The sequence below is a fragment of the Semicossyphus pulcher genome, unplaced genomic scaffold (genome assembly GCF_022749685.1).
Source record: "Semicossyphus pulcher isolate SPU_LCO1_2020_fin unplaced genomic scaffold, fSemPul1.0.p SCAF_14, whole genome shotgun sequence".
NCBI classification, from domain to species: domain Eukaryota; kingdom Metazoa; phylum Chordata; class Actinopteri; order Labriformes; family Labridae; genus Semicossyphus; species Semicossyphus pulcher.
The window spans coordinates 3,607,797-3,630,748 of NW_027211648.1; the positions used below are offsets into that span (position 1 = coordinate 3,607,797).

At 43.0% G+C, this 22,952-nt stretch overlaps 1 protein-coding gene across 1 annotated transcript; it reads right to left on the reverse strand.

Annotated features, from left to right (window-relative positions):
* Nucleotides 1–9,281: 9,281 nt before the first annotated feature.
* Nucleotides 9,282–22,716, reverse strand: psen1 (presenilin 1). The gene is made up of 11 exons (XM_069662386.1): nt 22,617–22,716; nt 21,024–21,114; nt 18,794–19,134; nt 18,094–18,235; nt 16,384–16,451; nt 16,040–16,260; nt 14,382–14,480; nt 14,190–14,282; nt 13,902–14,075; nt 11,520–11,638; nt 9,282–11,322 (listed from the first exon to the last, which is right to left on the reverse strand). The coding sequence occupies exons 2-11, from the start codon at nt 21,057–21,059 to the stop codon at nt 11,167–11,169; spliced, it is 1,449 nt and encodes a 482-aa protein (XP_069518487.1). The 5' UTR covers nt 21,060–21,114; nt 22,617–22,716; the 3' UTR covers nt 9,282–11,166.
* Between the last annotated feature and the right edge of the window lie 236 nt (nt 22,717–22,952).

Here is a 22,952-nt window from a genome sequence, read left to right on the forward strand (position 1 = left end):
CACACAAATTACAACCGACGCTGATTTAAAACGTATCGGTTTTGCAGGTATTTGGTCATAAACCAAAGTAAGTTTTACCTGATGACTGCTCGAAGAAAAGTTAGAGGATATCCAGAGTTAGTAGGATTCATCATCTGAGGACCGTATCGTCATGACAATCCATCTTATAATTGTTGGGACTTTTCAGTCAGACCCCTGGTTGGTCCTATCGACAGACATCCTTATTTAGAGGTGAAAAATGACAACATTAACAGCTGAGACATTAAAATAGAAGTACTGCATGATTTCCTCGAGGAGACTTAAACATTTTACCAGTTCAAAATTGTGATTATAAATGATTAAAATTTAAATGAGAAAAGCTGAAGACCTATATAATCAAACTGTGTGTATTTTGAGTTATTACAGAAAGCTCCAGAACCCAAACAGAACATTCCCTGAAGTAAATCTTTCACTTTGTGTTCACAGCAATTCAAAAGACTGGACCCAAGTAAACAAACGCTTTGAGAAGAATTTCACATTTAAAATACAATATCACGCAGTACATGTTAAAATGCATGAAAACAACATGTACACGTGATTATTTTGGGTTTTAAAGGGACAACCACCGCGACCACTTCCAAAGCTATGTTTAAACATCTGCCTGTGTTTTCATCTCGAGTCCTCCCCTCTTCTCTCCTCTCTTTAGGGGGTGAGGTTTTTCTAAACGTCCTAACTGGCATTTAAAATCGAACACCCAAAACTACAGAGATATGTAATCGTGGGCTTGTTTAAAAATACAACTTGGGTGTAATGTGTATTTGTCTTTAGGTTCATTCAGAAAGGGTTTATGAAAGAGTTAGAGAGACAAATTCTTGGCTCCACATGTGTAAACCAAAGAAATTTTTGACGCCTTTAAAACCAAATCAAGCCGCATGCTTGTTTGTCTGGTTACACTGAAGGATCTCTTTCCACGTTTAGGCCGGACTGAGGGACTCAAAGGATTTAGAATACATGTTTATGGGGCGCTGGTTTGGCTCGGTTGGTGGAGCGGGCGCCGAATCTACAGAGGCTGTAGTCCTCGATGCACTGATCGCAGATTCGCCTCCCGGTCTGCCGATCATTTGGTTCATGCCTTCCCCCGCTCCCCACATTTCCTTTCTCTCTTCGGCTGTACTGTATAATAAAGACAGAAACCCCCCAAAAAATACATGTTTATAATTAAAGCACTTTATATGTGACCAAAAACCCCCAAAAGGAAAGTTCAAACCAAATCAAAGCAGACGTCTTCTCAGCCTTATATGTTAGTCAGACACCACTTAAGGTCAATGGACCATCAAACGTAAATCAAGCGACCTCCCGCAGACCCATCTTAACCCTCTCTCGGATGAAGTCAACCTTTCCAAAAAGCACATCACGTCAATGCAGAACAGCTTGTGCAGCGTGATCCAAGCGGTTTGCAGCACATGTGCAATATTTACCACAGTTTGTTTTCTGCACATGAGGCTGTTTTCATTACCAGTATGACGCTATCCTTCACTTAAGTAAAAGAACAACACTTTTAAGACCAGTTAAGTCCAGGTTAAGACACCACCTAACCAATTTCTATACTTGATTTGATGCTTTGTTTTATTGTTTTTGTTTTTCATGTCTGTAATGTATCTCATCAAGGACAGTTGCTGTTTTTGTTTCTCATTATTATATGCATTGATTTTACGATTCTTAACTGTAGCATGCAATTTGAATAATCAAGAACTATCAGCGCCAAGCGAGGTGTTACTATTGGAAATGATCCCTGGCTTTATACATCTGTCAATGTTTTTGTATATTTGCCCCTTTAAAGTCGAGGCGAAATGAAAAATGTCATTTTAATCCTTTTAGATCACATCCCCGTTAATATTGTGCATCTATTTCACAATATAGGCCAAAAAACATTTCTTCGTATTCTTATATCAAAATTCGATCATTTTTTCTTCCGGAAAAACTAAATTTCACGCGTGCTTACGTAAGTTAGCACCAAACAATTTCAACCAATCAATCTGCAACATTTAGCCGCAGAGCACCAAGAACGCTCGGTCAGTTAGCTAGCTACTGCGCTGTGGAGAACGTCTGTCTACGCCCACTTCTCAACGATCAAATCAAATCCCTCTAATGATATGTCCTGCCTGCACGTCCTGTTTCACTCGGAAATACGTCACGATACGGAAGCTAGATACTCTCGAAATGCCGTTTCAGCTTGACTTTAAAGGTAAAGTAAAACTGAAACTAAAGATATATTACACTGTAAAACAAACACACATTTTGAGTCAAAGTCCTGCATTGACAATGTTAGCAAATTCACACATATTCTATTTATCCATCATCTATACCACTTATCCTGTTCATGGTCACAGGCGGGCCGGAGCCTATCCCAGCTGTCATTGCGCAAGAGATGGGGTTACACCTGGACTGATTGCCAGTCAATCAGGGCTGACACACAGAGACAGACAACTTTTCACACTCACATTCACACCTACGGGCAATTTAGAGTCAGCTATAAACCTTACAAGCATGTCTTTGGAGTGTGGGAGGAAGCCGGAGTACCTGGAGGGAACCCACGCATGCAATGTCAGATGTTAATACTCACTTGGACAAATATGACACACCTCATTATATTGGATTCAATTGCTGCCAATATTTTATATTAATATTTTTACGAAAAAAAAATACTTTTAGAAAAAGTTACGTTTTATTTCAATAGCTTCCTTGTCATGTGACCCAGCGTTCTCAAATCAATGTCAGATGTTAACACTCACTTGGACAAATAAGACACGCTGCACTACATATCATGCAAACTCCACACAGGAAGGCCACCTATGTCCGAACCGGGGTTCTAACAAGGAACCTTTTAGCTGTGAGGTGATGGTGATAACCACTGCACCACCGTGCAGCACCCGCATGTAAATTGTTAGTTAAAATGTCTATAAAAAGTAAAAAGTACTTGAAGGCGAAAAAATGCCCTGAGTGACCGTCACTGAGTGGGGTTATTGTTGTTATGAGTGTTGCATCGATTGCGTCAAGCTATTTTTGAATGTTTGCTATACTAGTTTAATTACAATGCATTATACTGTATATTAAGATCAGATCAAATATTTTTTGTACATAAAATAAATGTAGTGAATGTACAAAGTAAAACATTTACCTACATTATTAGTAATATTGGAGTATATTGGCATCAAATGGAAATCTGCCCAGGAACAGTACTGGAGTAAACGCACCTCCTCTCTTTCCACCACTTAGAGGCCTTATGAAAAAGTCAGAGGATAACAGGGTTAAATTTGGATAAAGGTCAATGATGTTCTTTGGTTCGTGGTCCTAAAAAAAGACAGATGGCGCTCAGCGAAGGCTGATTTTATGTGGGTGAGATGGTTGGCAAACTTAATCCTCACTTTAGTTTCTGAGTAGATAACAGCTGACCTCGGAGGGATTTCTGAGTTCAAGAATAAACTCTGAACCAGAAGCAGACATAGATAAGAAGCTCTACGAGTGCTCTGTAGAAAACAGAAAACAAAAGTGCAAGTGTGTGATATCTGTGTAAAACAGTGTGAGGAGCTGGAGAGCTCAACTTTTAAGGCACCATGGGAAAAGATTCGATGACATACCTGTGATTGCTGTAGGCTGATTTATGATCCAGACTTTCAGGTTCCCACCTGGCCCCCGTTAGCTGTGACATGTTAGCTATTTCTACATAAATATACAATAGATGGTACATTTATTAAGGGTATTACATCTTATAGCTGGGTCTAATCTTATCGTCTCTATTGTCTGTATTTTCTCCTTTCTTGCATTTTTCTTAATCATGAAAGAGCAAATAAGTAGCTTTACTTGGCAAAATACAAACACAAGAAGTATTATCTATCTAGAAGAAGTATTTTCTATTCAGCTCAGAGTTTAATGAGAAGATTGACATCACTCTTAAATCTGTCAGAAACATGAAGCTACATCCAGGGGACAGCTAGCTTAGCCTAGCAAAGATTGGAAGCAGGGGGAAACAGCTAGCAAAAATAGCTTCACAAGTACTCCCCCAGGAAACAACTATAACTTGCCATTTAACACTTTGGTTTTTATACCTATTTGTAACAGTAATATAATACCTAGATAGCTTTAGAGGCAGCAGTTTATTATGTCAGCTTTTGACAGAGCCAGGCTAGCTGTTTTCAGATTTACTGTAAGCTAACGTAGGCTAATTGGCTGCTAGCTGGAGTCTTCATCCTTCTCATCTTAGTCTTAAATAAAATGTCAAAGCTTTGCTTTAAGTTTTAGTCCTTTCATATATTTTAAATGGCATTGAACACAATTCAGATTGAACACATATGTTTCATACTGGATTAACTAAAACCCAATAAAACCCCCAAAACCCAAATAATTGTATACTTTCATTAAATGCTGCTCATGATGCAAAAACTGTTTCACTTCAGTTAAGGATGTGCAGGGTTTGAACATACTGTACATCATACTTTATTTGGATACTTGAAGAAAACAATTTGAGCCACATTTCCTTCTATTCTTTCTGTCTTTGAATGTCCTGTGGGAGGACGGGAGGCACGCTGAAGTCTCACATCCCCCACGGTTGAGGGCAGGAAGGGATAATCAGGTATTTTTAGCACCTTGAGTCTACAAAAACCAAGCATCGGTGACCACCCACTTCTGGCTACTGAACAACTAAAAACAACACCCAGCGGCTGTCATTAAATAAAATCTTTACTGCTCGCTTCAAGACATGTTCTTGTTTTAATTATAGAAACCTAATGAGCACAATGCCTTATGTACAATCTTTAGCCCCACCTACTTTTGAAAAGCCCCCTTTCCAGTCCACATGCACATTTCTCCGAGGTCTCCAGTTTTGATTCCTGGTCATTAAGTCTAGCCGTGGCTTTAAAAGGAGCCAGAAACCACAGGATTTAAGTTAACATTCAAATTACTAAGCTTTACATCCATCCACACCAGACCTAAATGTACACATAAAGACAGAAAAAAACACAGTTTCTATATGTTAAAGAAAATAGCAGCGCCCAGTTTAGCCTCCATGCCCGCCCAGTATTTAGAAATGTTCTGCAACAAGCTTTTTTTCCCCATCCGCCTTGTCCAGTCTTGTTTTTCTCCCGGACTCGGTACACCCAGGTCACATCCACCTACGCTCACGTTCCCATCGTCCTCGTGGGGCCTTCAGAGCTGCCTGCTCAGCTTCTGCGCCTGCCTCTCCTTCGCGTTGAAGGCGTATTTTGTGTCCTGTAGCTGTTCTATAATCTCCTTGGCCTCCTTCATCTCCACAGCGAGCTGGTTGTACTTCTCCACCAGCTCCTGGTTCTCCCTCCGGAGCTCCACCACCAGCTGGCTCAGCTCCTCGCTCTGCTTCCCGCAGTGCAGTTTGAGCTGCTCCATCTCTGAGAGCGTCTCCTCCATGTGCTTCACCAGGCTCTCCAGCTTGTCCTTAGACATTTCTGATGAGTTCTTATTGACCTTTGCAGGTTTCTTGTTCAAGCTTTGTCTTCTTTCTCCTGTGTTGTTGAGGGTCGGTGCTTGTTGTCTGTCTGGAGCGATTATTGAAGTCTTACATGCTTCAAATGGAGCAGATATCCCTCCCTGCACTCTAATCCCCTTAGCAGAGCTATCCTGGGAAACCTCCAACGCACATAGGTGTGACACACAGCCACAATGTCTCCTACTTAAATCCCCTGCATGCAGAGGATGAAATTGACAGATTACCCCTGCAGTTTCATCCACTTGCCAGTGAACAAGCTTAAAGGCCTGACGTCTAGTTGATATTGCAGGGAGAGAAACAAAACAAAAACAAAAGATTTACATTTCTGTCTTTCTTCATCACTTGGAAATCTGAAGGAGGGTTTAATCTTTTCTGGGAGAGCCGCCCAAACAGCATCAAGTGCATGGTGTAACCTTATCTGCACAGAACAAGTGTCTGGAATACATGCAAGGGAAGCCTCCTGGAATTAACTCTGTAGTTGTTCACCAGCCGAGCTACACGATTCACATGCCAGAATGAGGCCTCACAGAGGGCTTGTTAGGTAAGTCACAGTATGAGGCTAAACATTCTGGGTGAACTACCATACCGTGCCTCTGTCCCCGCCAGCCAGGCCAAACAGTCCCCATGGTGACAGCTAATGCGTCCAGCAGGCCAGACAGCGTGCCAACTGCGCCCGTCAGCCAGTTGGCATCAGGGGACGGCGAGCGCAGGATGCCAGTGCATCAGCACGCCGAGGAATTTCCACAATGTTCCCACCGTCTGCAGAAATGCTCTGCGTCAGTTTGCGGGAGGATTTGTTCACAGATAATCAGTGCCGACGATGCAGGAGAGACAACAATATTCTGTAAAAGCAGCTCCTGCGGTGTTGACCCCGACCTTTGACCTCTGTGTGGAGTGGGGCAGAATGAAAAGAGAATGCAACACAGTTTTACATGAGTAAAATCTCCCATCATGCAGCTTCATCTGTCGTTTGGTGTGGTATGTCATTGGTGGAATGTGGCTCAATCCATTAATTGAAGCTCTTTTGTTGTTGTACTAGTTTTATCACCACTTTAGTTTTAACTTCAAATTTGATTTTCTTTTCCACCACATTCTTCTGTGTTTTATAAAACATTATTAATTCCTACAAATAAAACTACCAGATAATTTATAAATAATATAAACTAGCTCAGTCTGTCATATTAAAGCGCTGCTTAGTGTTTGATCTTAATGTGGCATTTGGCACAAATGTCCATCACATCCTCTTACAGAGTCTGGAACACTGATAGGAACATTACGTGGTTTAAATCCTATTGATCAGATCTCATTTGTACAGGTCAACGTTATGAAGGCCAAAGTTAGTCACAGAGCACCGTGCCAGGACTGATTTAATACACCTAACAGATGCATCCTCTAGGTGTTCATCAGGAAACACTTCAGAGACTTCTACTGTTATGCAGGCGATACTCAATTATACTAATAAATGAAACCAGACCAAACCGCACTCAACTCGAAGCATGCTTTGAGGACCAAGACCTGGGTGACCAGAAACGTTCTACTACTAAATTCAGACAAAAGTGAAGTTATACTCTGCCGTCCAGCACCACAGTAAGGAATCCGGGCGCCATAATTGATCAGGATATGTCCTTCAACTTCCACATAAATCTTGTTTCAAGGACAGTCTTAACATTGCAAAAATCAGACACATCCTGTCCTAAAATGATGCACACACTCATCTGTGCATTTGTTATTTCAAGGCTGGATAATGCCAGTTTCGTATTGTCAGGCTGCCCGAATCGCTCTCTATTCTAGAGACTCTCCAGCTGGTCCGAAATTCTGCAGCATGTGTCTGATAAGGAACATGGAAAAGAGATCATATCGCTCCTGTACTAGCTTCTTTGTTTCCTGTAAAATCTAGAAGAGAATTTAAAATCCTTCTTCTCACCTATAAAGCTCTGAAAGGTCAAGCACCATCATGTCTTAAAGATCTCAGAGTTCCCCCACTGAACACCGGCTTTCAGAATGCAGGCCTCATTGTGATATATAGGCCCAATCCAAATCTGCACCTTAAAGCCTAACCACTGAACCCTCACAGACTTTAATGATGTCAGGCGTGCAGTGCGTGAGTCGGTCAGGGTTTGAGAACTGCATACAAATCAGGAATGGGACACAAGCTGTGTCCCAATTCGGGGACTGCATCCTTTGGGGGACATATTTGAAGGCCAACTGCGTCACAGCGGTGCGTCGAAGGCTGTCCCATTTCAAAGGCTCCTTCAGAGACGGCCGACAAATGCATCCTCCTTTTCCCGGGTCACAAAGGATCCATCAGGTGAATCCTTCGCAGCCCAACGTATCCCGAGAGTCATTGTGCGCCAAATTAAACGAGATGGCGGGCAAGGAATACACTAAGAGTTTTTGGTTTCAACTCCATTGGATAGCTAGAGATACACATGTTCAAACAAAACGAAAGGGCCCTTGAAACAAATTATCTTTAAAATAAGTCAAGTTACATGACGTTAGTTATGCTCACTAGTTAGCCTGCTAGCTACCTGTTGCTAGGCGACAGTAGCGGCGTTTGGTGACGGAAGCGTAAGGGCGGGAACAGCTGGTGATGCAAACAGGAAATCCTCCATAGACCAGACCGTCTCATTTCAGTTTAAATGTCTACACAGGCTGTGACTGACGCATCCTCCCGCGGCCGCCTCCTTCGAAGGCTGCAGCCCCTGAATTGAGACACAGCTACACTATCATGGCATCAACATGTTGCCTGGAAACAAGACGCGCCACTAAATAATAATAAGAAAAAGCGGACCTCCAGTATGTAATTGTGAGTCTTACATTACAGTGTTTATATATTTGAGCAAACTATCAGAAGTCAGAAAGACATTATTGTTATTATTTGTGAATGTTTAACTGAAAAACATAAACATCTTTAAATAACCACAACAGTGATTAACGTCATGTTGTCACATTCAGATAAACCTCTTTGTGGTTCCTGTCACCACCATGCTTGCTTTGTTTACTTTTTTTTGCTCAAACTTTGCTGACTGTTGGCTATGAACTCTGGGTAAATACCAAAGGAAAGTCTGCAAGTTGGCGCTGAAAAGTCTGCATCGAAGCCCTCACACACTTGGTGATTTGACAGTGGGCACTCACACACGTAGCGGGAATGCGCCTCAAAGTCTGTGAGTCCCCCTGAGTGTGGAGATAGGGATTTGGCCATAGTCTCTAAAAGTCTCCTATGCGCACTATGCGAGGTGTACCCTTACTTACAGTAAGAGATGGCTCAGGCTTGCTTTTGACCAGTCCCCTGATGTGCTGCTTAGACTGCTGAGGGACTTGAAACAACAACATTGATGCTATCGGTCAGATGATCCATCATTCTATTATCTATACTGCTAACCCTGTTCAGGGTCACAGGGGGCTGGAGCCTATCCCAGCTGTCATTGGGCGAGAGGCGGGGTTACACCTGGACTGATCGGCAGTCAATCACAGGGCTGACACACAGAGACAGACAACCTTTCAGGCTCACACTTGCACCTTACTACTGCACCAGCGTGCAGCCCGACTATCAGATTGTTAATGAAATCAATTTGCTTGCTTTGCTTTTATTTTCGTTCTGATTCCCAGGAGTCGTGTACTTACATCGGATGTGTGCACACGCTCTCCTCCCACCAGACACTCCCATATTTTGCTTGGCAGTGAAACACTACTGTGGTCCACCCTGGCTGAGAAACAATAAACACAAGAGACTTGAGAATCTGCGCGTCAGACTCAAAGAACAAAAGATAAACAAGAGTTTTGAGTTTCCTTATTTATTAAAAAAACAAAATCTGAATTGAATAACCTTGCATAAACACACATATGCATGTGAAGGACAGAAAAAAAGCCAGTCACCCAACATATTCCCTAAAAATAATAAAGGGAAGAAAAAAAGGACTCGAATGTTACCGTATTGTTCCCTCTTGGTTTCACCTCTGCAAGCTTTCAACTCGAGTGCAACTACAACGAAAGAGCAGCTCGTCCTCCTCTGTCAGTCTGCATGATCTCATATAAGAACAAGAAGCTGCAGAGGGTCCGTACACATCTCTGCATTTCACACAAAGCCATTATCTTTATGCAGAACCTTTATTTAAGCTTTTTGGTTTCTTTAACTTGATTAAAAGGCAAATAATGCTCTTTCAAAAGTTTGATTCGAGAATCAAATTAAACTTCATCCGGACAGAATTTCTGTCAAAGTATTTGTTTTTATTCTCGTATTTTTCTGATTTGTGTAGGAACTCTGTTGACATTTACCCCGATGTTTCAAAAAGTACAAAGTTTCTCTCCTGCATATCTTGAAAAACAAAAGGTATAGTCAAAATAATCTTCAGGTTTGATGTAGCATAGTTCCGGACAGCACCAGGCGAGCGTCATGAGGGCAGCTATAGCCTAAAGATTCAGAGTGTGTGACCGAATGATCACAGGTTACAATCCCTGGAGGAGAAGGTTGTAAAAAAACCAAAATGAACTCTCAGAGAGGGAAGAGAATGAAAAGCACATTTCTGTCCCACAATAACAACAACAACGACTACTACTGAAATGCCCTTGAGCAAGGCACTGAACCTCCGACTGCTCCAGCAGAACTGCTCAGTGGCTGACAGTACACGACTGACACGGCAGGCAAGTCTCGTGTGTGTGTGTGTGTGTGTGTGTGTGTGTGTGTGTGTGTGTGTGTGTGTGTGAACTTTCCTCCGTCTGCAGGCTGTGAATTCAAATGTGATCGGGTCAAAATTAAGTGCTGAAACACGGTGAAATCTCTGATGAGTCAGCGTCAAATTTACACTCATATTTTAACTCTTAGAGACGATAAAATCTTCCATGTTTCAGCTCGTGAGATTTTTTGTTCAGGGTTTAAAACGCTCCGGCTTCAGAGCTTTTGGTTTTCATGTGTCTAAAGTGAAAAGAAACACATGTGAGCCATTCTTAACAGCGGTGAGGAAAGCACGTCTGGTGACTGACAGCTCAAACACAATCAAACTACACATTTACCAATCTATAATCAATATCATCACACAGTGTCCGTTAGATCGATGAAGGCTTTTTACTCGTGGGTTTAGTTGAGGGGGCGCGGCGGTCGTAAAAATGAAGACCAAAGTCTTTGAAGGGAGATTTTATGAAAGCGTCTCCCTTCACTCGACAGCTACCGACGAGGTGTCCCTGAGCAAGGCACCTGCTGTAAAGCCCCTGATGGAGGAGACTGTGGGAAGCTCCCAGGTGTGAATGTGTGGATGTGAAGCAGGGCGCTGCTGAAAAAAAAAAGAAGCCAATGAGCTTTTGTAAAGCTTCTCCTGATAAATAAAATGTTCCTGCTAACATCTCTTAGTTTGGATTGAGCCTGAGACCGGCCGCTGGTCGGCAATTTGAAGATGAGCTCCCAAGTTGAGCGGGAAATGTCACTTCTTGGTTTAAAACAGAAATAAAATATATAAGAACAGCTGCTGTCGAAGGGGGAAACCCTCCCTTGGCGCCGGGAAAAAAAAGGCAGAACAAAAACAACTTGTGTCCCGTCATCATGAGTACTTAGGAGGGGATGTGGGGGCGGGAGAGGCCCCTGCATCGCCCTTTGTTCCCCGGCTGTGAAGAGACCGCCGTCGTGGTGTTGTTGGCCGGAGGGCTATGTGGGTGAGAGTTATCAGGGCAGCGTCCTGCTAAATGTAGAACTGGTGTAGCGCCAGCTTGTCCATGAAGGGCTGTACCAAGTTGTCTGTGGCGAAGTAGAAGACCAGGCCGAAAAAAATGGAGATGGGCAAAGCAGGAAGTGCTTTCTTGAAGATGGCGAGGAGGAGCAGGGTCAGACACAGGCCCTGCAGAGGAAGACGCAGACAAACACAGACGACAAAGCACTTTGAATGATTGTGTACCAAACAAAATCAGCCCAGAGGGGGACAAGAACACCACAGGTTATATAATCAAGTGGTTGGCATAAAGTGGGGCTGACATTGTGCTGAGAGACCGAGATGAGGTTGCGGTGACACAAAAATAAGCAGCTGCGGTCACTCACAATGAGGATGGCTACGAAGCAGGCGAGCGTGGTGTTCCAGTCGCCGCTGGCTGTGGCCGAGGCCTTTCCCACCAGCATGCTGTAGAAGATGAAGTCTCCGAGCCCCAACTTGACGCCCCCTGAGAACACAGCAAGACATCACATTCAGGGTGGATTCAAATAAAAAAAACACACGAGGTCCGCTTTAGCACCGCGCCCTCCAACCCCCGTGTAATTACTGTACAAACAGGAGCTCCGACCCTGTATTTACTGAAGGTTAGAAAAGAGCGTAGGCACCCAAATAGTACGGACATGAAACGTAGCAATTGCCACGAATAATCACTTCCTAATCTGCTCTGACTAAAAACAGTCTGCCAGGGAACATGGAGGCACATTCACAGTCGAACACACTAATTTCACAGAGAGGGGAACACATAAAAATGTTCCCAAAATGTTTTATGCGTCGGAGAGGGAGGAACTGAAAGATGATGATGATTACACACCAAGGAGGCCGTCGAGACAATCAGGGAGTTTAAATGACAGAGCCGGGCTTTATATCAGGGCGGGGAGGTAAATGATCATAATGCTGTATCGATGGAAGAAACAATATATATGTATATGTATGTATCGGCAGGCTGCAGCGTATGCAGGAAAAACATTTGTGTGCAGAGCAAAAGCAGGCGGAACGTAATCCACCGTGATGACATCCCGGCTCCCATCAGCGCCATCTGATGACGACTTAGCTTCTTATTAATCTCTATAAACAGACATGTGCATGCTAACAGCTAACAATCTAGATCAAAAATTCAACTTGAGACAAATTCCCTTGACGCTGTGTCGCAAAAGCCGTTCAGAGTTTAGATTTCCTGACTTCCTCGAATGCATCAGAAATGATCGATCCGCCCTCCGTTCAACAAACTTGTCATTTTAAAGTAGTTTTCTTCTCCTCCTGAGGACAGACCTGACAAAGCTTCATGTGGACTTGTTACTAATCTGCATCATGATCACTTAAGAGCCGTTAATTAAAAACACAATCACGAATATTTCAGGTTTGTGTTCTTGAGTGCCACCCACTGGCAATAATCGGTACATATGGGAGAACATGTCCCAATTTCACCCATCGTCTACGGCTGGCTCCCTTTGTCACGGTTCTAACTCTTACTCTTCCTCACTTTCCTTTTCAGACTGTTTGCCTTCATCTGAGCGTCGAGTTTGTTTCCTTTTCTTTGGATTTTCACTTATTGTTGAAGTTGTAAGCAGCCGCTTAGCTCCGCCTACCCTCTCTGGCAGACCAACCACTGCTGGCTGATGGAAAACGCGTCACTAACTGGGCGCCGCTTGTGATTTTTTCGGCGAATGTCGCCACAGACACCCAGTCTGTAATAATACTATATACTGCAAATGCAAAAGCTTTCACCAGTGGGCCATAGGCTCAGGCATCATAGTGTTACCAGATAGAGACTCAACAGACTCAACAGACATTTATTTAAATCAATCAATAAGTCTTGAATCAATCATCAAGACGTTTATCCCTAACAGCTGGCTAAACCGGACACGCCCGACATGTTCACCGTCGTCCGCAGAGGCTATATTGTCGTCAGACTATTGCCGATGGGATCCGAAATTGCCCCGGGGATTACCTTGTAGACATTTCTGCCTGTTTTGCAGCTGCATGCTACAAAATCCACACGAGAACTTTTTAAACTTTTTGCACTTAATAGTCATTCAGTTCCAGCTTTAAAAAAATACCAGAATAAAACCTTTAATCATTAATCAAATGGTTTGAAGTGACAAGCCCCCAGAGATCTGCAGTTTCCCCCAGCTCTATGGAGCCTCAGTGTCTTTGTTTCGCAGCTCCCAATTTAATGATTTTTAATTAATTGTTACTCAAGTTGTATCTATAATAACACCCAAGTGACACAAATTGGTCTCTTTTAATACCAAACGATAATAAATACCTTTTTAGAGAGGTTTGAGCCTTGTTCTGCTCCCAGCTGATGAATAAGTCATACAGCGGACAGTGTGCAGCGCTTTGATTAATAATTCATCATCCATCCTTTGCTCTATCAAATTCTGTTAAGAGACATGATGTCTCTTTAAGAGCTGCTGTCATAGACTGTAATGTATCTAAAAAGAAGGGCCAATCAACTCCCCCCAAGACAATTGCACTGTTAAAAGAGATCTGATGCCTCTTTCTGTCTGGCATATTGAAGAGGTGTTGTTGCACAGTTCAGAGAAGCCACTGAAGCTTCCCGGACTACAAAGACCTCAATAAAGCTAGAAAACAGAACTACAGCCACCATGTTCAAAACACTGCACTCATGCCCATAAATATGATACAAAAGATGATCAAACTGTTTTCCTAATGGCCCGAATGTTAAATCTCCTGCTCTCAGCACTCACTCTCCTCATCGTCGTCTTCCACAGGAGGCCGAGCCGAGGGCATCTGCTGGATCTCCTGTCTGGTCTCGACGGTGGACTGGATCGGCCCCAGCTGGTGCTGCTGCTGGTCGACCCAATTGGGGGTGAAGCCTCCGTCGTCCTGAGACAGACCGGAGGGAGCCGGGGACGCGACGCCTGCAGACAAGTGACACCAGTCAGACTAAACATCGACTAAACACAGAGCTTGAAATGGTAAACATCCAGCAGCAGACAAAACCTCCATCAATCACTCTGACACACCGCTCGCACCTTCTGGAGCCTCCTGTTGAGGTGATGCAGCTTCTGTTGAGTTCCTTTTCGGCCTGTCAGTGTCGGCCATGTTGACGAGCCACACCATTGTAGCTGAGGAAGAAGTCGAGATTTGTGTTACAAGAGAAACTAGAAAGGACACAAATCTATAAACCTCAGTTTAACAGATTAATGTCTATAAGTCTGTCTTACAGGAGTAGATGAGAGCTGGAAAGATGGGCTCGTTCCTCTCCTGAGCCGTCTCCACCAGGATCCTCAGAGGCCCTTTGGGACAGAGCACCGCTAACAGATCTGAGAGGAGGGAGAAGAAAGAGGCCACACAGGTGGTGTTAGCCACTTAACAGAGGGCTCCGTAAGAGAGACAGCAGCCTGACATGACATCTGTGATAACAGGAGGCAGGGACTTCAGTGAAAATACAGTTTCTGGCTCTGGTAGTAACAACAAAAGCTCTAAATCTTCTTTAAAAAAGTTGACTTCCACGCACAAATAAATAAGTGCAGTGAATTTCCAAGTATGTCAAAACCACATCCGGATGTCTACTTCCACATAACATCAGTTTCCAGTTAATTCTTTTCTTAGAAAAGGAACTAAACAACAAGAATGTCATTGACCGAAAACTGGACTGAAGCAGCCAGCCGATGATCGCTCCTGACAGCGCAGAGGAAGCGTCAAGTGACACATAAAACACCCCGTTTTCTGTGAGGGCGCACAGAGCCTGAAGCCGAGAGCGTGGGTTAACAGAAGCTCCTTGTACACTGCCAGTTCACGGCGGGGTTATTGCACCTCTGTTACGTTCAGTCTTCTATGTAAAACGCGCAGAGGCGAAATGGTGGGGCGAGGTCGTTCTGCCTCTGAGCGACGAAACGGCGTCTGTGTAAACAGCGGAGCTGGCAGGGCGGAACAGCTCTGTGTGTGCATGTGAAGCACGCGCTGTTTACACTTTGCGCACGTTTTGCTCCGCCGGAACGCTATTTAAAAACACCCACTGGGGCGGCTTTAAGCCGGCGTCGCTTGATCCGATGTAAAATGGCAAAGGCTGCATGACGGCGGAGCTTCATTAAGGCGGAACCACAGCGTAAAAAGGGCAAGAGAAAGTTCATAACCATCTTCTTGATACACTTTATCTCTAACTGGTGCTTCAGGCTTTAAAACATTATGATCATCATGATTTTTAAATGTCCGACAGCTCACCACTAACACTTTAGTCTCGGCTCGTTAACGAACAGTTTAATAATAAAATAGTGGCAGTAATATCGGCAATAATAAAACAGTTTGTTTTTTTTAAAATCAAAGATCTATTTTAGCTCTCGTCATGAAAAAATGGTCGTTGACAAACATTTATTGTCATAATTTTTGTTAACACAATTAACACTGGACTGATGCCAACTTGTCTGAACCCCTTTCTAGCGTGTCAAGACAAAAACATGTAAGCATCTTCAAATATCTACAATCATTTTCTTCTACAGAATTCTGAACATTTTTGCAACTTATTGGAAATCAGCAGCTAATTTGGCCGGCGTGGTAGGCATCTGAAGACCAGCTATGAACTTCCTTTTCTCAGAAATTTGTCTTTCAACCCACACTTCCTGAAAACATGTGCGTAATGTATTTATGTACATTTACGTATTGAGACACATCCTCTCTCCTGCCCACTTCAAGCACACAAATAACGACATTTGTCAACACTTATTTCACACACACATCTGGATACATCTTGTCAATTTCCCCTTTTTTCCCCCCAAACACTAAAAGGAACCAGATGTCTGAACGTCGGCGCACAAAATAACATCTTCAAAGGTTTTGGTTTCTTCCTTAAAAGTACACAGAGCAGAGGAGAGAAGGGATTTACCGTAGACAGATATGACGGCTAATATGAGCCAGGCGGTCCACTCCGGCAGGTACTTGATGAAAACCAGGGCCATGAGGGCGCTGATCATGATGAGGTAGGCCTGCTGGAGCCGCAGAGGACCTTTCCAGTGAATACACATCATGCCCACCACTCCGAAGTTCCAAATTATTATTGCCAGGGTGAAGTAGTCCATGGCCACATTGTAGGTCTTGAAAACCTCTCTGTTGGACGGAGCAGAGACATGACAGACACACCTGGTATAACTCCATCCAACATCATAAAGAACAAGACTATCTGACATTTATGAGAGCGACTGGGAACCTTAGGAGAGGGTCGAGGCTTACTTGAGGTAGATGTAGGAGAAGAAGAAGAGCAGGAGGAGGGAGGAGAGGAAGAGCCAGCCTTGGATCACCTGTGAAGGGACAGATTTAGAGTTGGATTTAACGTAAAGCAGTGATATCATACACTTGCAGTAACTTGCTGCTACTGTTTGTTTTAAACTACCTTGTCAACCAGGTTGGGTGGGGTAACAACCCAACGCAACATCAAAACATGTGAAAATCTATTGTCTGATTTGCACAGCTGCTGCCTCAGCTGTCTGGTTCAAATGAAGCAGCAACATCTGGGGCTTAAAAGTGACGCCAACGCAGCAGAGCTAAAAACTGCAGTTCCTCGAATGGCCACTTGAAGGTGGCCCAAACGTGAGTCACTCCCCATAGAGCCCCGTGTTAAAAAGCAGAAACAAACATGTTTACAGCCTGGTACCAAAACAGTTTTGTTTTCTTTAGCTCATTTTATGTTCATGACAACTGTACAGGAGGAAAATATTTATATAGCTCACCTGTTTGGATTAGATTAGGGGCGCAATGCACGCTGGGTGTTGTAGGAATCTAGAATGAACAAAACACGAGCTCCACAGCTATTGTGCTAATTTCAAATATTATTGCTGGCATTAAACGCGCCATCTGGCGGAGGTTTTTCGAGGCCCATTGAAGAAGCGGATAGCGCCCTCCAAAGGCACAGAGCCAAATTTATTTTCTACCATAATGACATTAGCGCCCCGTAACAGCATCATAGGACTGTGGTTGAAAATCGGCGTAACTGGCGCTTTAATGTATCGCTTTGATAAGTTAGTGTTTGCCTACTTTTTTTTTCCATCCAAGATTATTTTTTGGACCTTTTATGCCTTTATTCACAGAGAGGACAGTGGATATTATTAGAAACAGGGGAAGAGAGAGTGGGGATGACACATCGAGGACTGTAGCCTCTGTACATGGGCCGCTGATTTAACCTCTGAGCCAAACCAGCGCCCGCATTTGCCAACTCTACGCCTCTCCACTTTACCCCCATCCAAAAACAGAGGCACTAAAAACGTAGGCTTCAAAATGCTAGTTACCAAACCAATGGGCGACATCACAGTGGCTGCATACACTTGTTTATTACACAGTCTGTGGTATTAAACAAAGATTAAACCTTTTCTGTTGTTAAATCGTCAAATATTCATGGGGATTATCTAAAGCCCTTTCAGGACAGTGATTGTTTTTCATTTGATATCATTGTGTTGCACATGTCGGGGCACAATACCTTACAAACCTATATCCTTCAGAGAGACCCTTTTAACAGCTGACATTTTCACACACACAGGAAAGTACGGGTGGAACTAATAGCATTAGTGATGTCTCTGTTATGAAATTTCCCTGGAAGCCATGACAGTGTGCCAGCATGCAGAAAGAACAGGAACTGGCACACTTTAATGGAATGAAAGGCGCTTTGATAGAAGGTACACCTATGAGTACGGCAAGTTGAAACGACCCCTGTGAAAACTATTAGTACACAGAGTCCACGGTGACTCCACCCGAGAGGAAAACACCCAGAGTGTGTTCGAAATCACTCCCTGTTTACTAGACGGTGCATCACACTGCATGCAGGGACTCTTGGCTGAGCAACTTGAATCAAACAGAGCCGTAATTAGTTTTAGTAACGTGTGCTCTGTGCAAGTCTATAGTGAATAGGACTGCAACATGTGTGATGTAACAGGTATTTCTAGCATTTACCTTATAGCAGCGGTACTTGTATAGCAGCACCAGCACCAGGGTCATGACGATGATCACAGTGATCATGATGGTGGCGTTCAGGATGGAGTTGACGGCTCTTTGTGCTACTGTGTCTGTGTCTTCAGGGAAGGGTGTGTAGATCCTGGTAGACATTACAGACACATCTCAGTCAAACAGCAACAACCAGAGAATAAAATAAACTTTTACATATGAAATATTATTTTCTTATGTGCGGCGGCTTTAACTGTCGGTCATCCTAAATGTGAGTGAGCTAAGTGCGGTTTCTGGGAGTTTAAAAAGCTCCGGATGAGACGGATATAAAATGTGTTGCTGTTTATTTGCCCTGAGCCGGATCCAGACTTTAATGACCTTATGCAAATTGTCTTGGTATTCAAACTATGTAGGTGTGATATACATTACATTAACTCCCCCTGGTGGCACTGCAGCTGTGTTGCATTTCATTCAAACACCAAATACTAATGAGCCTAGGATCAGGCACAAGTCTGAGGCTGCAACAAATTACTTTTTTCATTGTCATTATTTTATAGATCAATAGATTAGTTGTTTGGGCTATAAAAGGTAAGAAAATGTTAATCAGTGGTTCCCAAAGCCTAACATAACGCCCTCACAGGTCTTGGTTTGTCTATAACCCAAAAAAATCAGTTTACTGAGGAAAGAAACCAGAAATTCAATCACTCACAATCTCTGCCCGTCGTTCTGCGTGTAGAAGCTGACAGACTTTATGGTCGCTACGACGACCACCATGCAGAGGGTCACGGGAACAAACAGCATGATGACGTGCTTGGCCCCGTATTTCAGGGTCAGCTCTTCATCCTCGTCCTCCTCGGCCTCCACCACACGTGGAGGCCGAGCGGCAGGGGGCTGCCCGTTCTGCTCCGGGCCACTACCATTACCACCTCCACCACCTCCACCATCTCCTCCCCCTCCGGCTCCTGAGCCTCCTCTGGACCGCACTCTGGTCCCTGCGGCCTCCTGTGGCTGTTGGGCGGGTTCAGGGGACACATTGGTCTCCTGTGTGTCCTTTAGGTAAAAGAGAAGAATCACCTTTTACTCAAGGTGTAAAATAATTGCATACGGACACTTTAAATATCACATTTCTTCCACAAACTGAACTTATATAAATAGACATGTTAACACTATCAAAGAAACAGAACACACAGCTCTTGGATGTCTCAGAATCAACAAGCACACGCCTATAGATCAAATCTTCCAGCTAGGTGTGGTCCAACGCTTCAACATCAAGTGATAAACTTTTAAACCATTAAAGGATATCCTGATAGGCCAAAGGTCAAAGTTCTACAGTGATAAAGTGAGCAAACCAACTGCGACAATGCTGGTTCACCTTGGCATGCCTAATTTGATCTTTGTCACTTTCACTGCCCTTTTATCTCCCCGCGTTTCCTGTAAATACCTACTTGGAAATCATTCAAAGTTCAGGCTCTAGTTCCTCAAGCTGAAAGTCACATCGGCAGTCGCTTTTTTTGTCTAACCAACATTACAAAACACAAACACTCTTCATTTACTGTCACAAAGGACGAGTTGGGGTTTTAAGCAGAAGATAATTTCTCCTTTCAAATAAATTGGACACTCAAAACAAAAGCCATACCAGAGACCCGTGCATGAGCATGCAATGAAGTTAAGCAAGGATCATCTACAATCTACATGTGAGCAGTACTCGCATTAGTAAAGGAGACACCAGACCCAAAACAGGGATGTTGTGGGTCACGGATTTATACCTTCAAGATCTGATGTAATGTAAGGTTGAGAAACCAGAAAGATTGTGAAAAATCTGACCAAAGAATTTGCACAGAAATAGCCAAAGAAAATGTTTTTCTTCCCTCTCGTGTCAACAAGACAATTGCATAATCAGATGAAACTCTATTTTCAGGCATTTCCTTTATTTTTATTGGCAAAACACTACAGCAAACTCTTATCAGCCTTCAATGTTTGTCCTTTAGTTGATAATTGTCACATTTACACTGCCGAAATCAGATCCCCCAAAGTAAACAACACAGCGCTGGTTCCCACTCTCGCCCTGAGGATCTGTCCCACCAGGACAACATAATCCGGGAAACCAACGAGACTGTGTGAAGTGAAACTGTCAGGCGAGTCAAGACATGAGGCAGCCAAGAGATGAAGCAATCTCCCCACTAGGTTCACAGAAATGAAGACAGGAGGCATCTCTAGAGACTGGTCTGAGGAGTGAAAGCTGCCACAGCTCTTTAACAGGTCCTGTTCAGAATGACCTCACAGTGTGGCAGTGTTTCTGAGTGCTGGGAATAAGGTCAAGTTGCCTATATCTCAAAAGAGACACAGAATATGCTGCTGAATTTGTTTTAAGTTATGTATGGTTGTAATACTGTAGTTATGTGTCACAATGTGTTAAACAACTTCTTTTACAACACAAAATGACCTGACTCAGCTGTCTGACCTCACCGCTGATCTGTCTGACATCATACTGACCATGATATGCTGTTTAAGACAGACAGACAGACAGAAAATCCTCTGTAGTTGTGTTATGGTGTAAACAAAACTTTTTTCAAGGCTTAAGGTTGTTATGTGGACTTTGACAGCAGAGAGGGACTTTGACTTCTTCACTTAGCCACACCCTTATTTACAGTAGGAGCTAAAAGCAGGCAGCAAACTCACACACACATTTCAATTCCTAATGCTTCCCCCTGAGTGAGTCACAGTCTTTCTTTAACGGCTTATAACCATCCATAATCGTCTTAATGGTATAAAAGGTTTTCAAACTGACTTAAAGGCCGATGACTCTTTCATCACTGACTTGACACTGAAACACAGCATTGCACACAACTAAAACTACTGGGTAATTATTACCCAATACACTAATGCTGAGAGAGATACAGAGCGTTAGAGAAGCTGTGAACACATTCTTTCATACTGACCATATTGTTTTCGATATCCTCTGCATTGTTCGCCATGGTTGGCTCGGAGTCGGCAGACACTTGTCCTCACATGCAACCAAATTCTTTTGTCCTGGGGAAAATAAGAAAAGGCTAAATTATGTTTGTGGCACTAAAGTGGTCTGAGTGATTTCAGAGATAAAATTAAACCACCCAGTGAGGATGCAGGGTGTTCTAGGTTATAGAGATTGTAAAGCCTACTGAGGCAAATTTGAGATCTGAAATGTACTTGACAGTGATTTAAAAAAACACAAAAAGTATATATTATATTTTGGATCTTTTCCACTTTAAAAGATATGTTGTTGTGTGAAATTATACAGATATTGGATGCATAAAAACTCCAGGACTTTATCCTGTCACAATGTCAACAATTAGCAGAAGTCACCAAAATGGATAACTTCACATTTCTTCCAAGTCTGTCTTGATTCCCGTCATTCTTCCTGTCCACACTGGCCATACTTCCTAGTGTGATTAAAATTGGAGTCAAAAATTAAGTCTTTTCCTTTTTTTGTCTGCAATTTCTGAAACCTATGCACACATTTGATCTGTAAATACACCTACAGTTTGTGGCACCTGACAAAAGAAATATGGAATATATAATTTATCCTTCATCCCTGACTATTCTTAATTAAAGATTTGTTTTCTAAAATAACAATTATTGATGTAAGAAATTGCAGTCGTAAAGTAGTAGGTGGCCCACAATCAGCCAACATTAACAGGTGTCTGATTGTGATATCATTCCCTGCTCACACTCCACTGGTTCTGTGCAAAAACTGCATTTCAAAGAGCAGCCAAAGCTAACATTATTAGGATCCCATGATCCATATTCAGCTGAATCAAGCAGAAACCCCGAGGCCTCTTTTAATATAAAATTATCTCTGTGTGGTTCATCAGAAAGTGTTTGGAGAGGAAATATAGAAACACAAAGAAGCACTTGTAGTAAATAGACAATAACTTTGGGTCACCCATCTCTGCTGAGGTCTAATATCAGCTTTGGTTGCACTATTTCTGGACAAAACAAAGACAGTGGGTCTTGTCTCCCAACTAGGATGAGATCACTTCACGCCCAGTGTGGGAAGGATGGCCGATTGCATTGACCATTAACTCTCACCATGCACCCATATACTTGTGAGTATTACATTACGGTACACTTGACAGTTTCTGAACCCAAGTTAGTTAAGTGGGGATCATCCTTCGGACCTAAGACAGGTAAATGCTGATCAAAGTGGGTATGTAACGTTCACGTTCCCGACTAAACGCCGGTAATTAATAAATAATTGATATTTGTTGAACTGCTGACGGTTAAATACGACTCATGCTAACGTCACTTTATTTATTATTTATTAATTCATTACAATACATTGTGCGGTCCCGTTAATTATCTCACCGTCTACATTCCGCATAGAGGTTTTTTCTTTTCTTTAGCGGAGGGCTAAAAATGGCTAGTTAGCCAATAATGTAATAACGGCAGAGCAGGCAGCGGCCGCGCTGGGCAGCTAACGCTGCATAACTTGGACAGCTCAAAATAAATATATTTCCGGAATATCGGATTAAAAAGAACAAAACTGAACCTACTGTGAACAACAAGTAATTTCCTTGGTTTAGTGTTCTGGTGTGTTCCCAAGTAGGTTTAAAACCCGGGCACTTTCTCTTCTTTGTTGTTCCTGTCTTCTCACAGAACTTCCGGCCGCTGGTGTAAACTACTTCCTGCTCTCTCGCTCACTCAGGGTGCATTCAGGATCCCAACGTTGTTAGACGTTTCTTTTTAAGCTTTTTCTATTTTTCCTCTCGGCAAACACTGGCGGCTTGAATAAATAAAATTAGAATGCACATAATCTTGTCGACCCACCCAACGTTATATTTAAATCAACCAATAGAGTAAGATTTAATCGGCACAAAGCGAAACCGTTA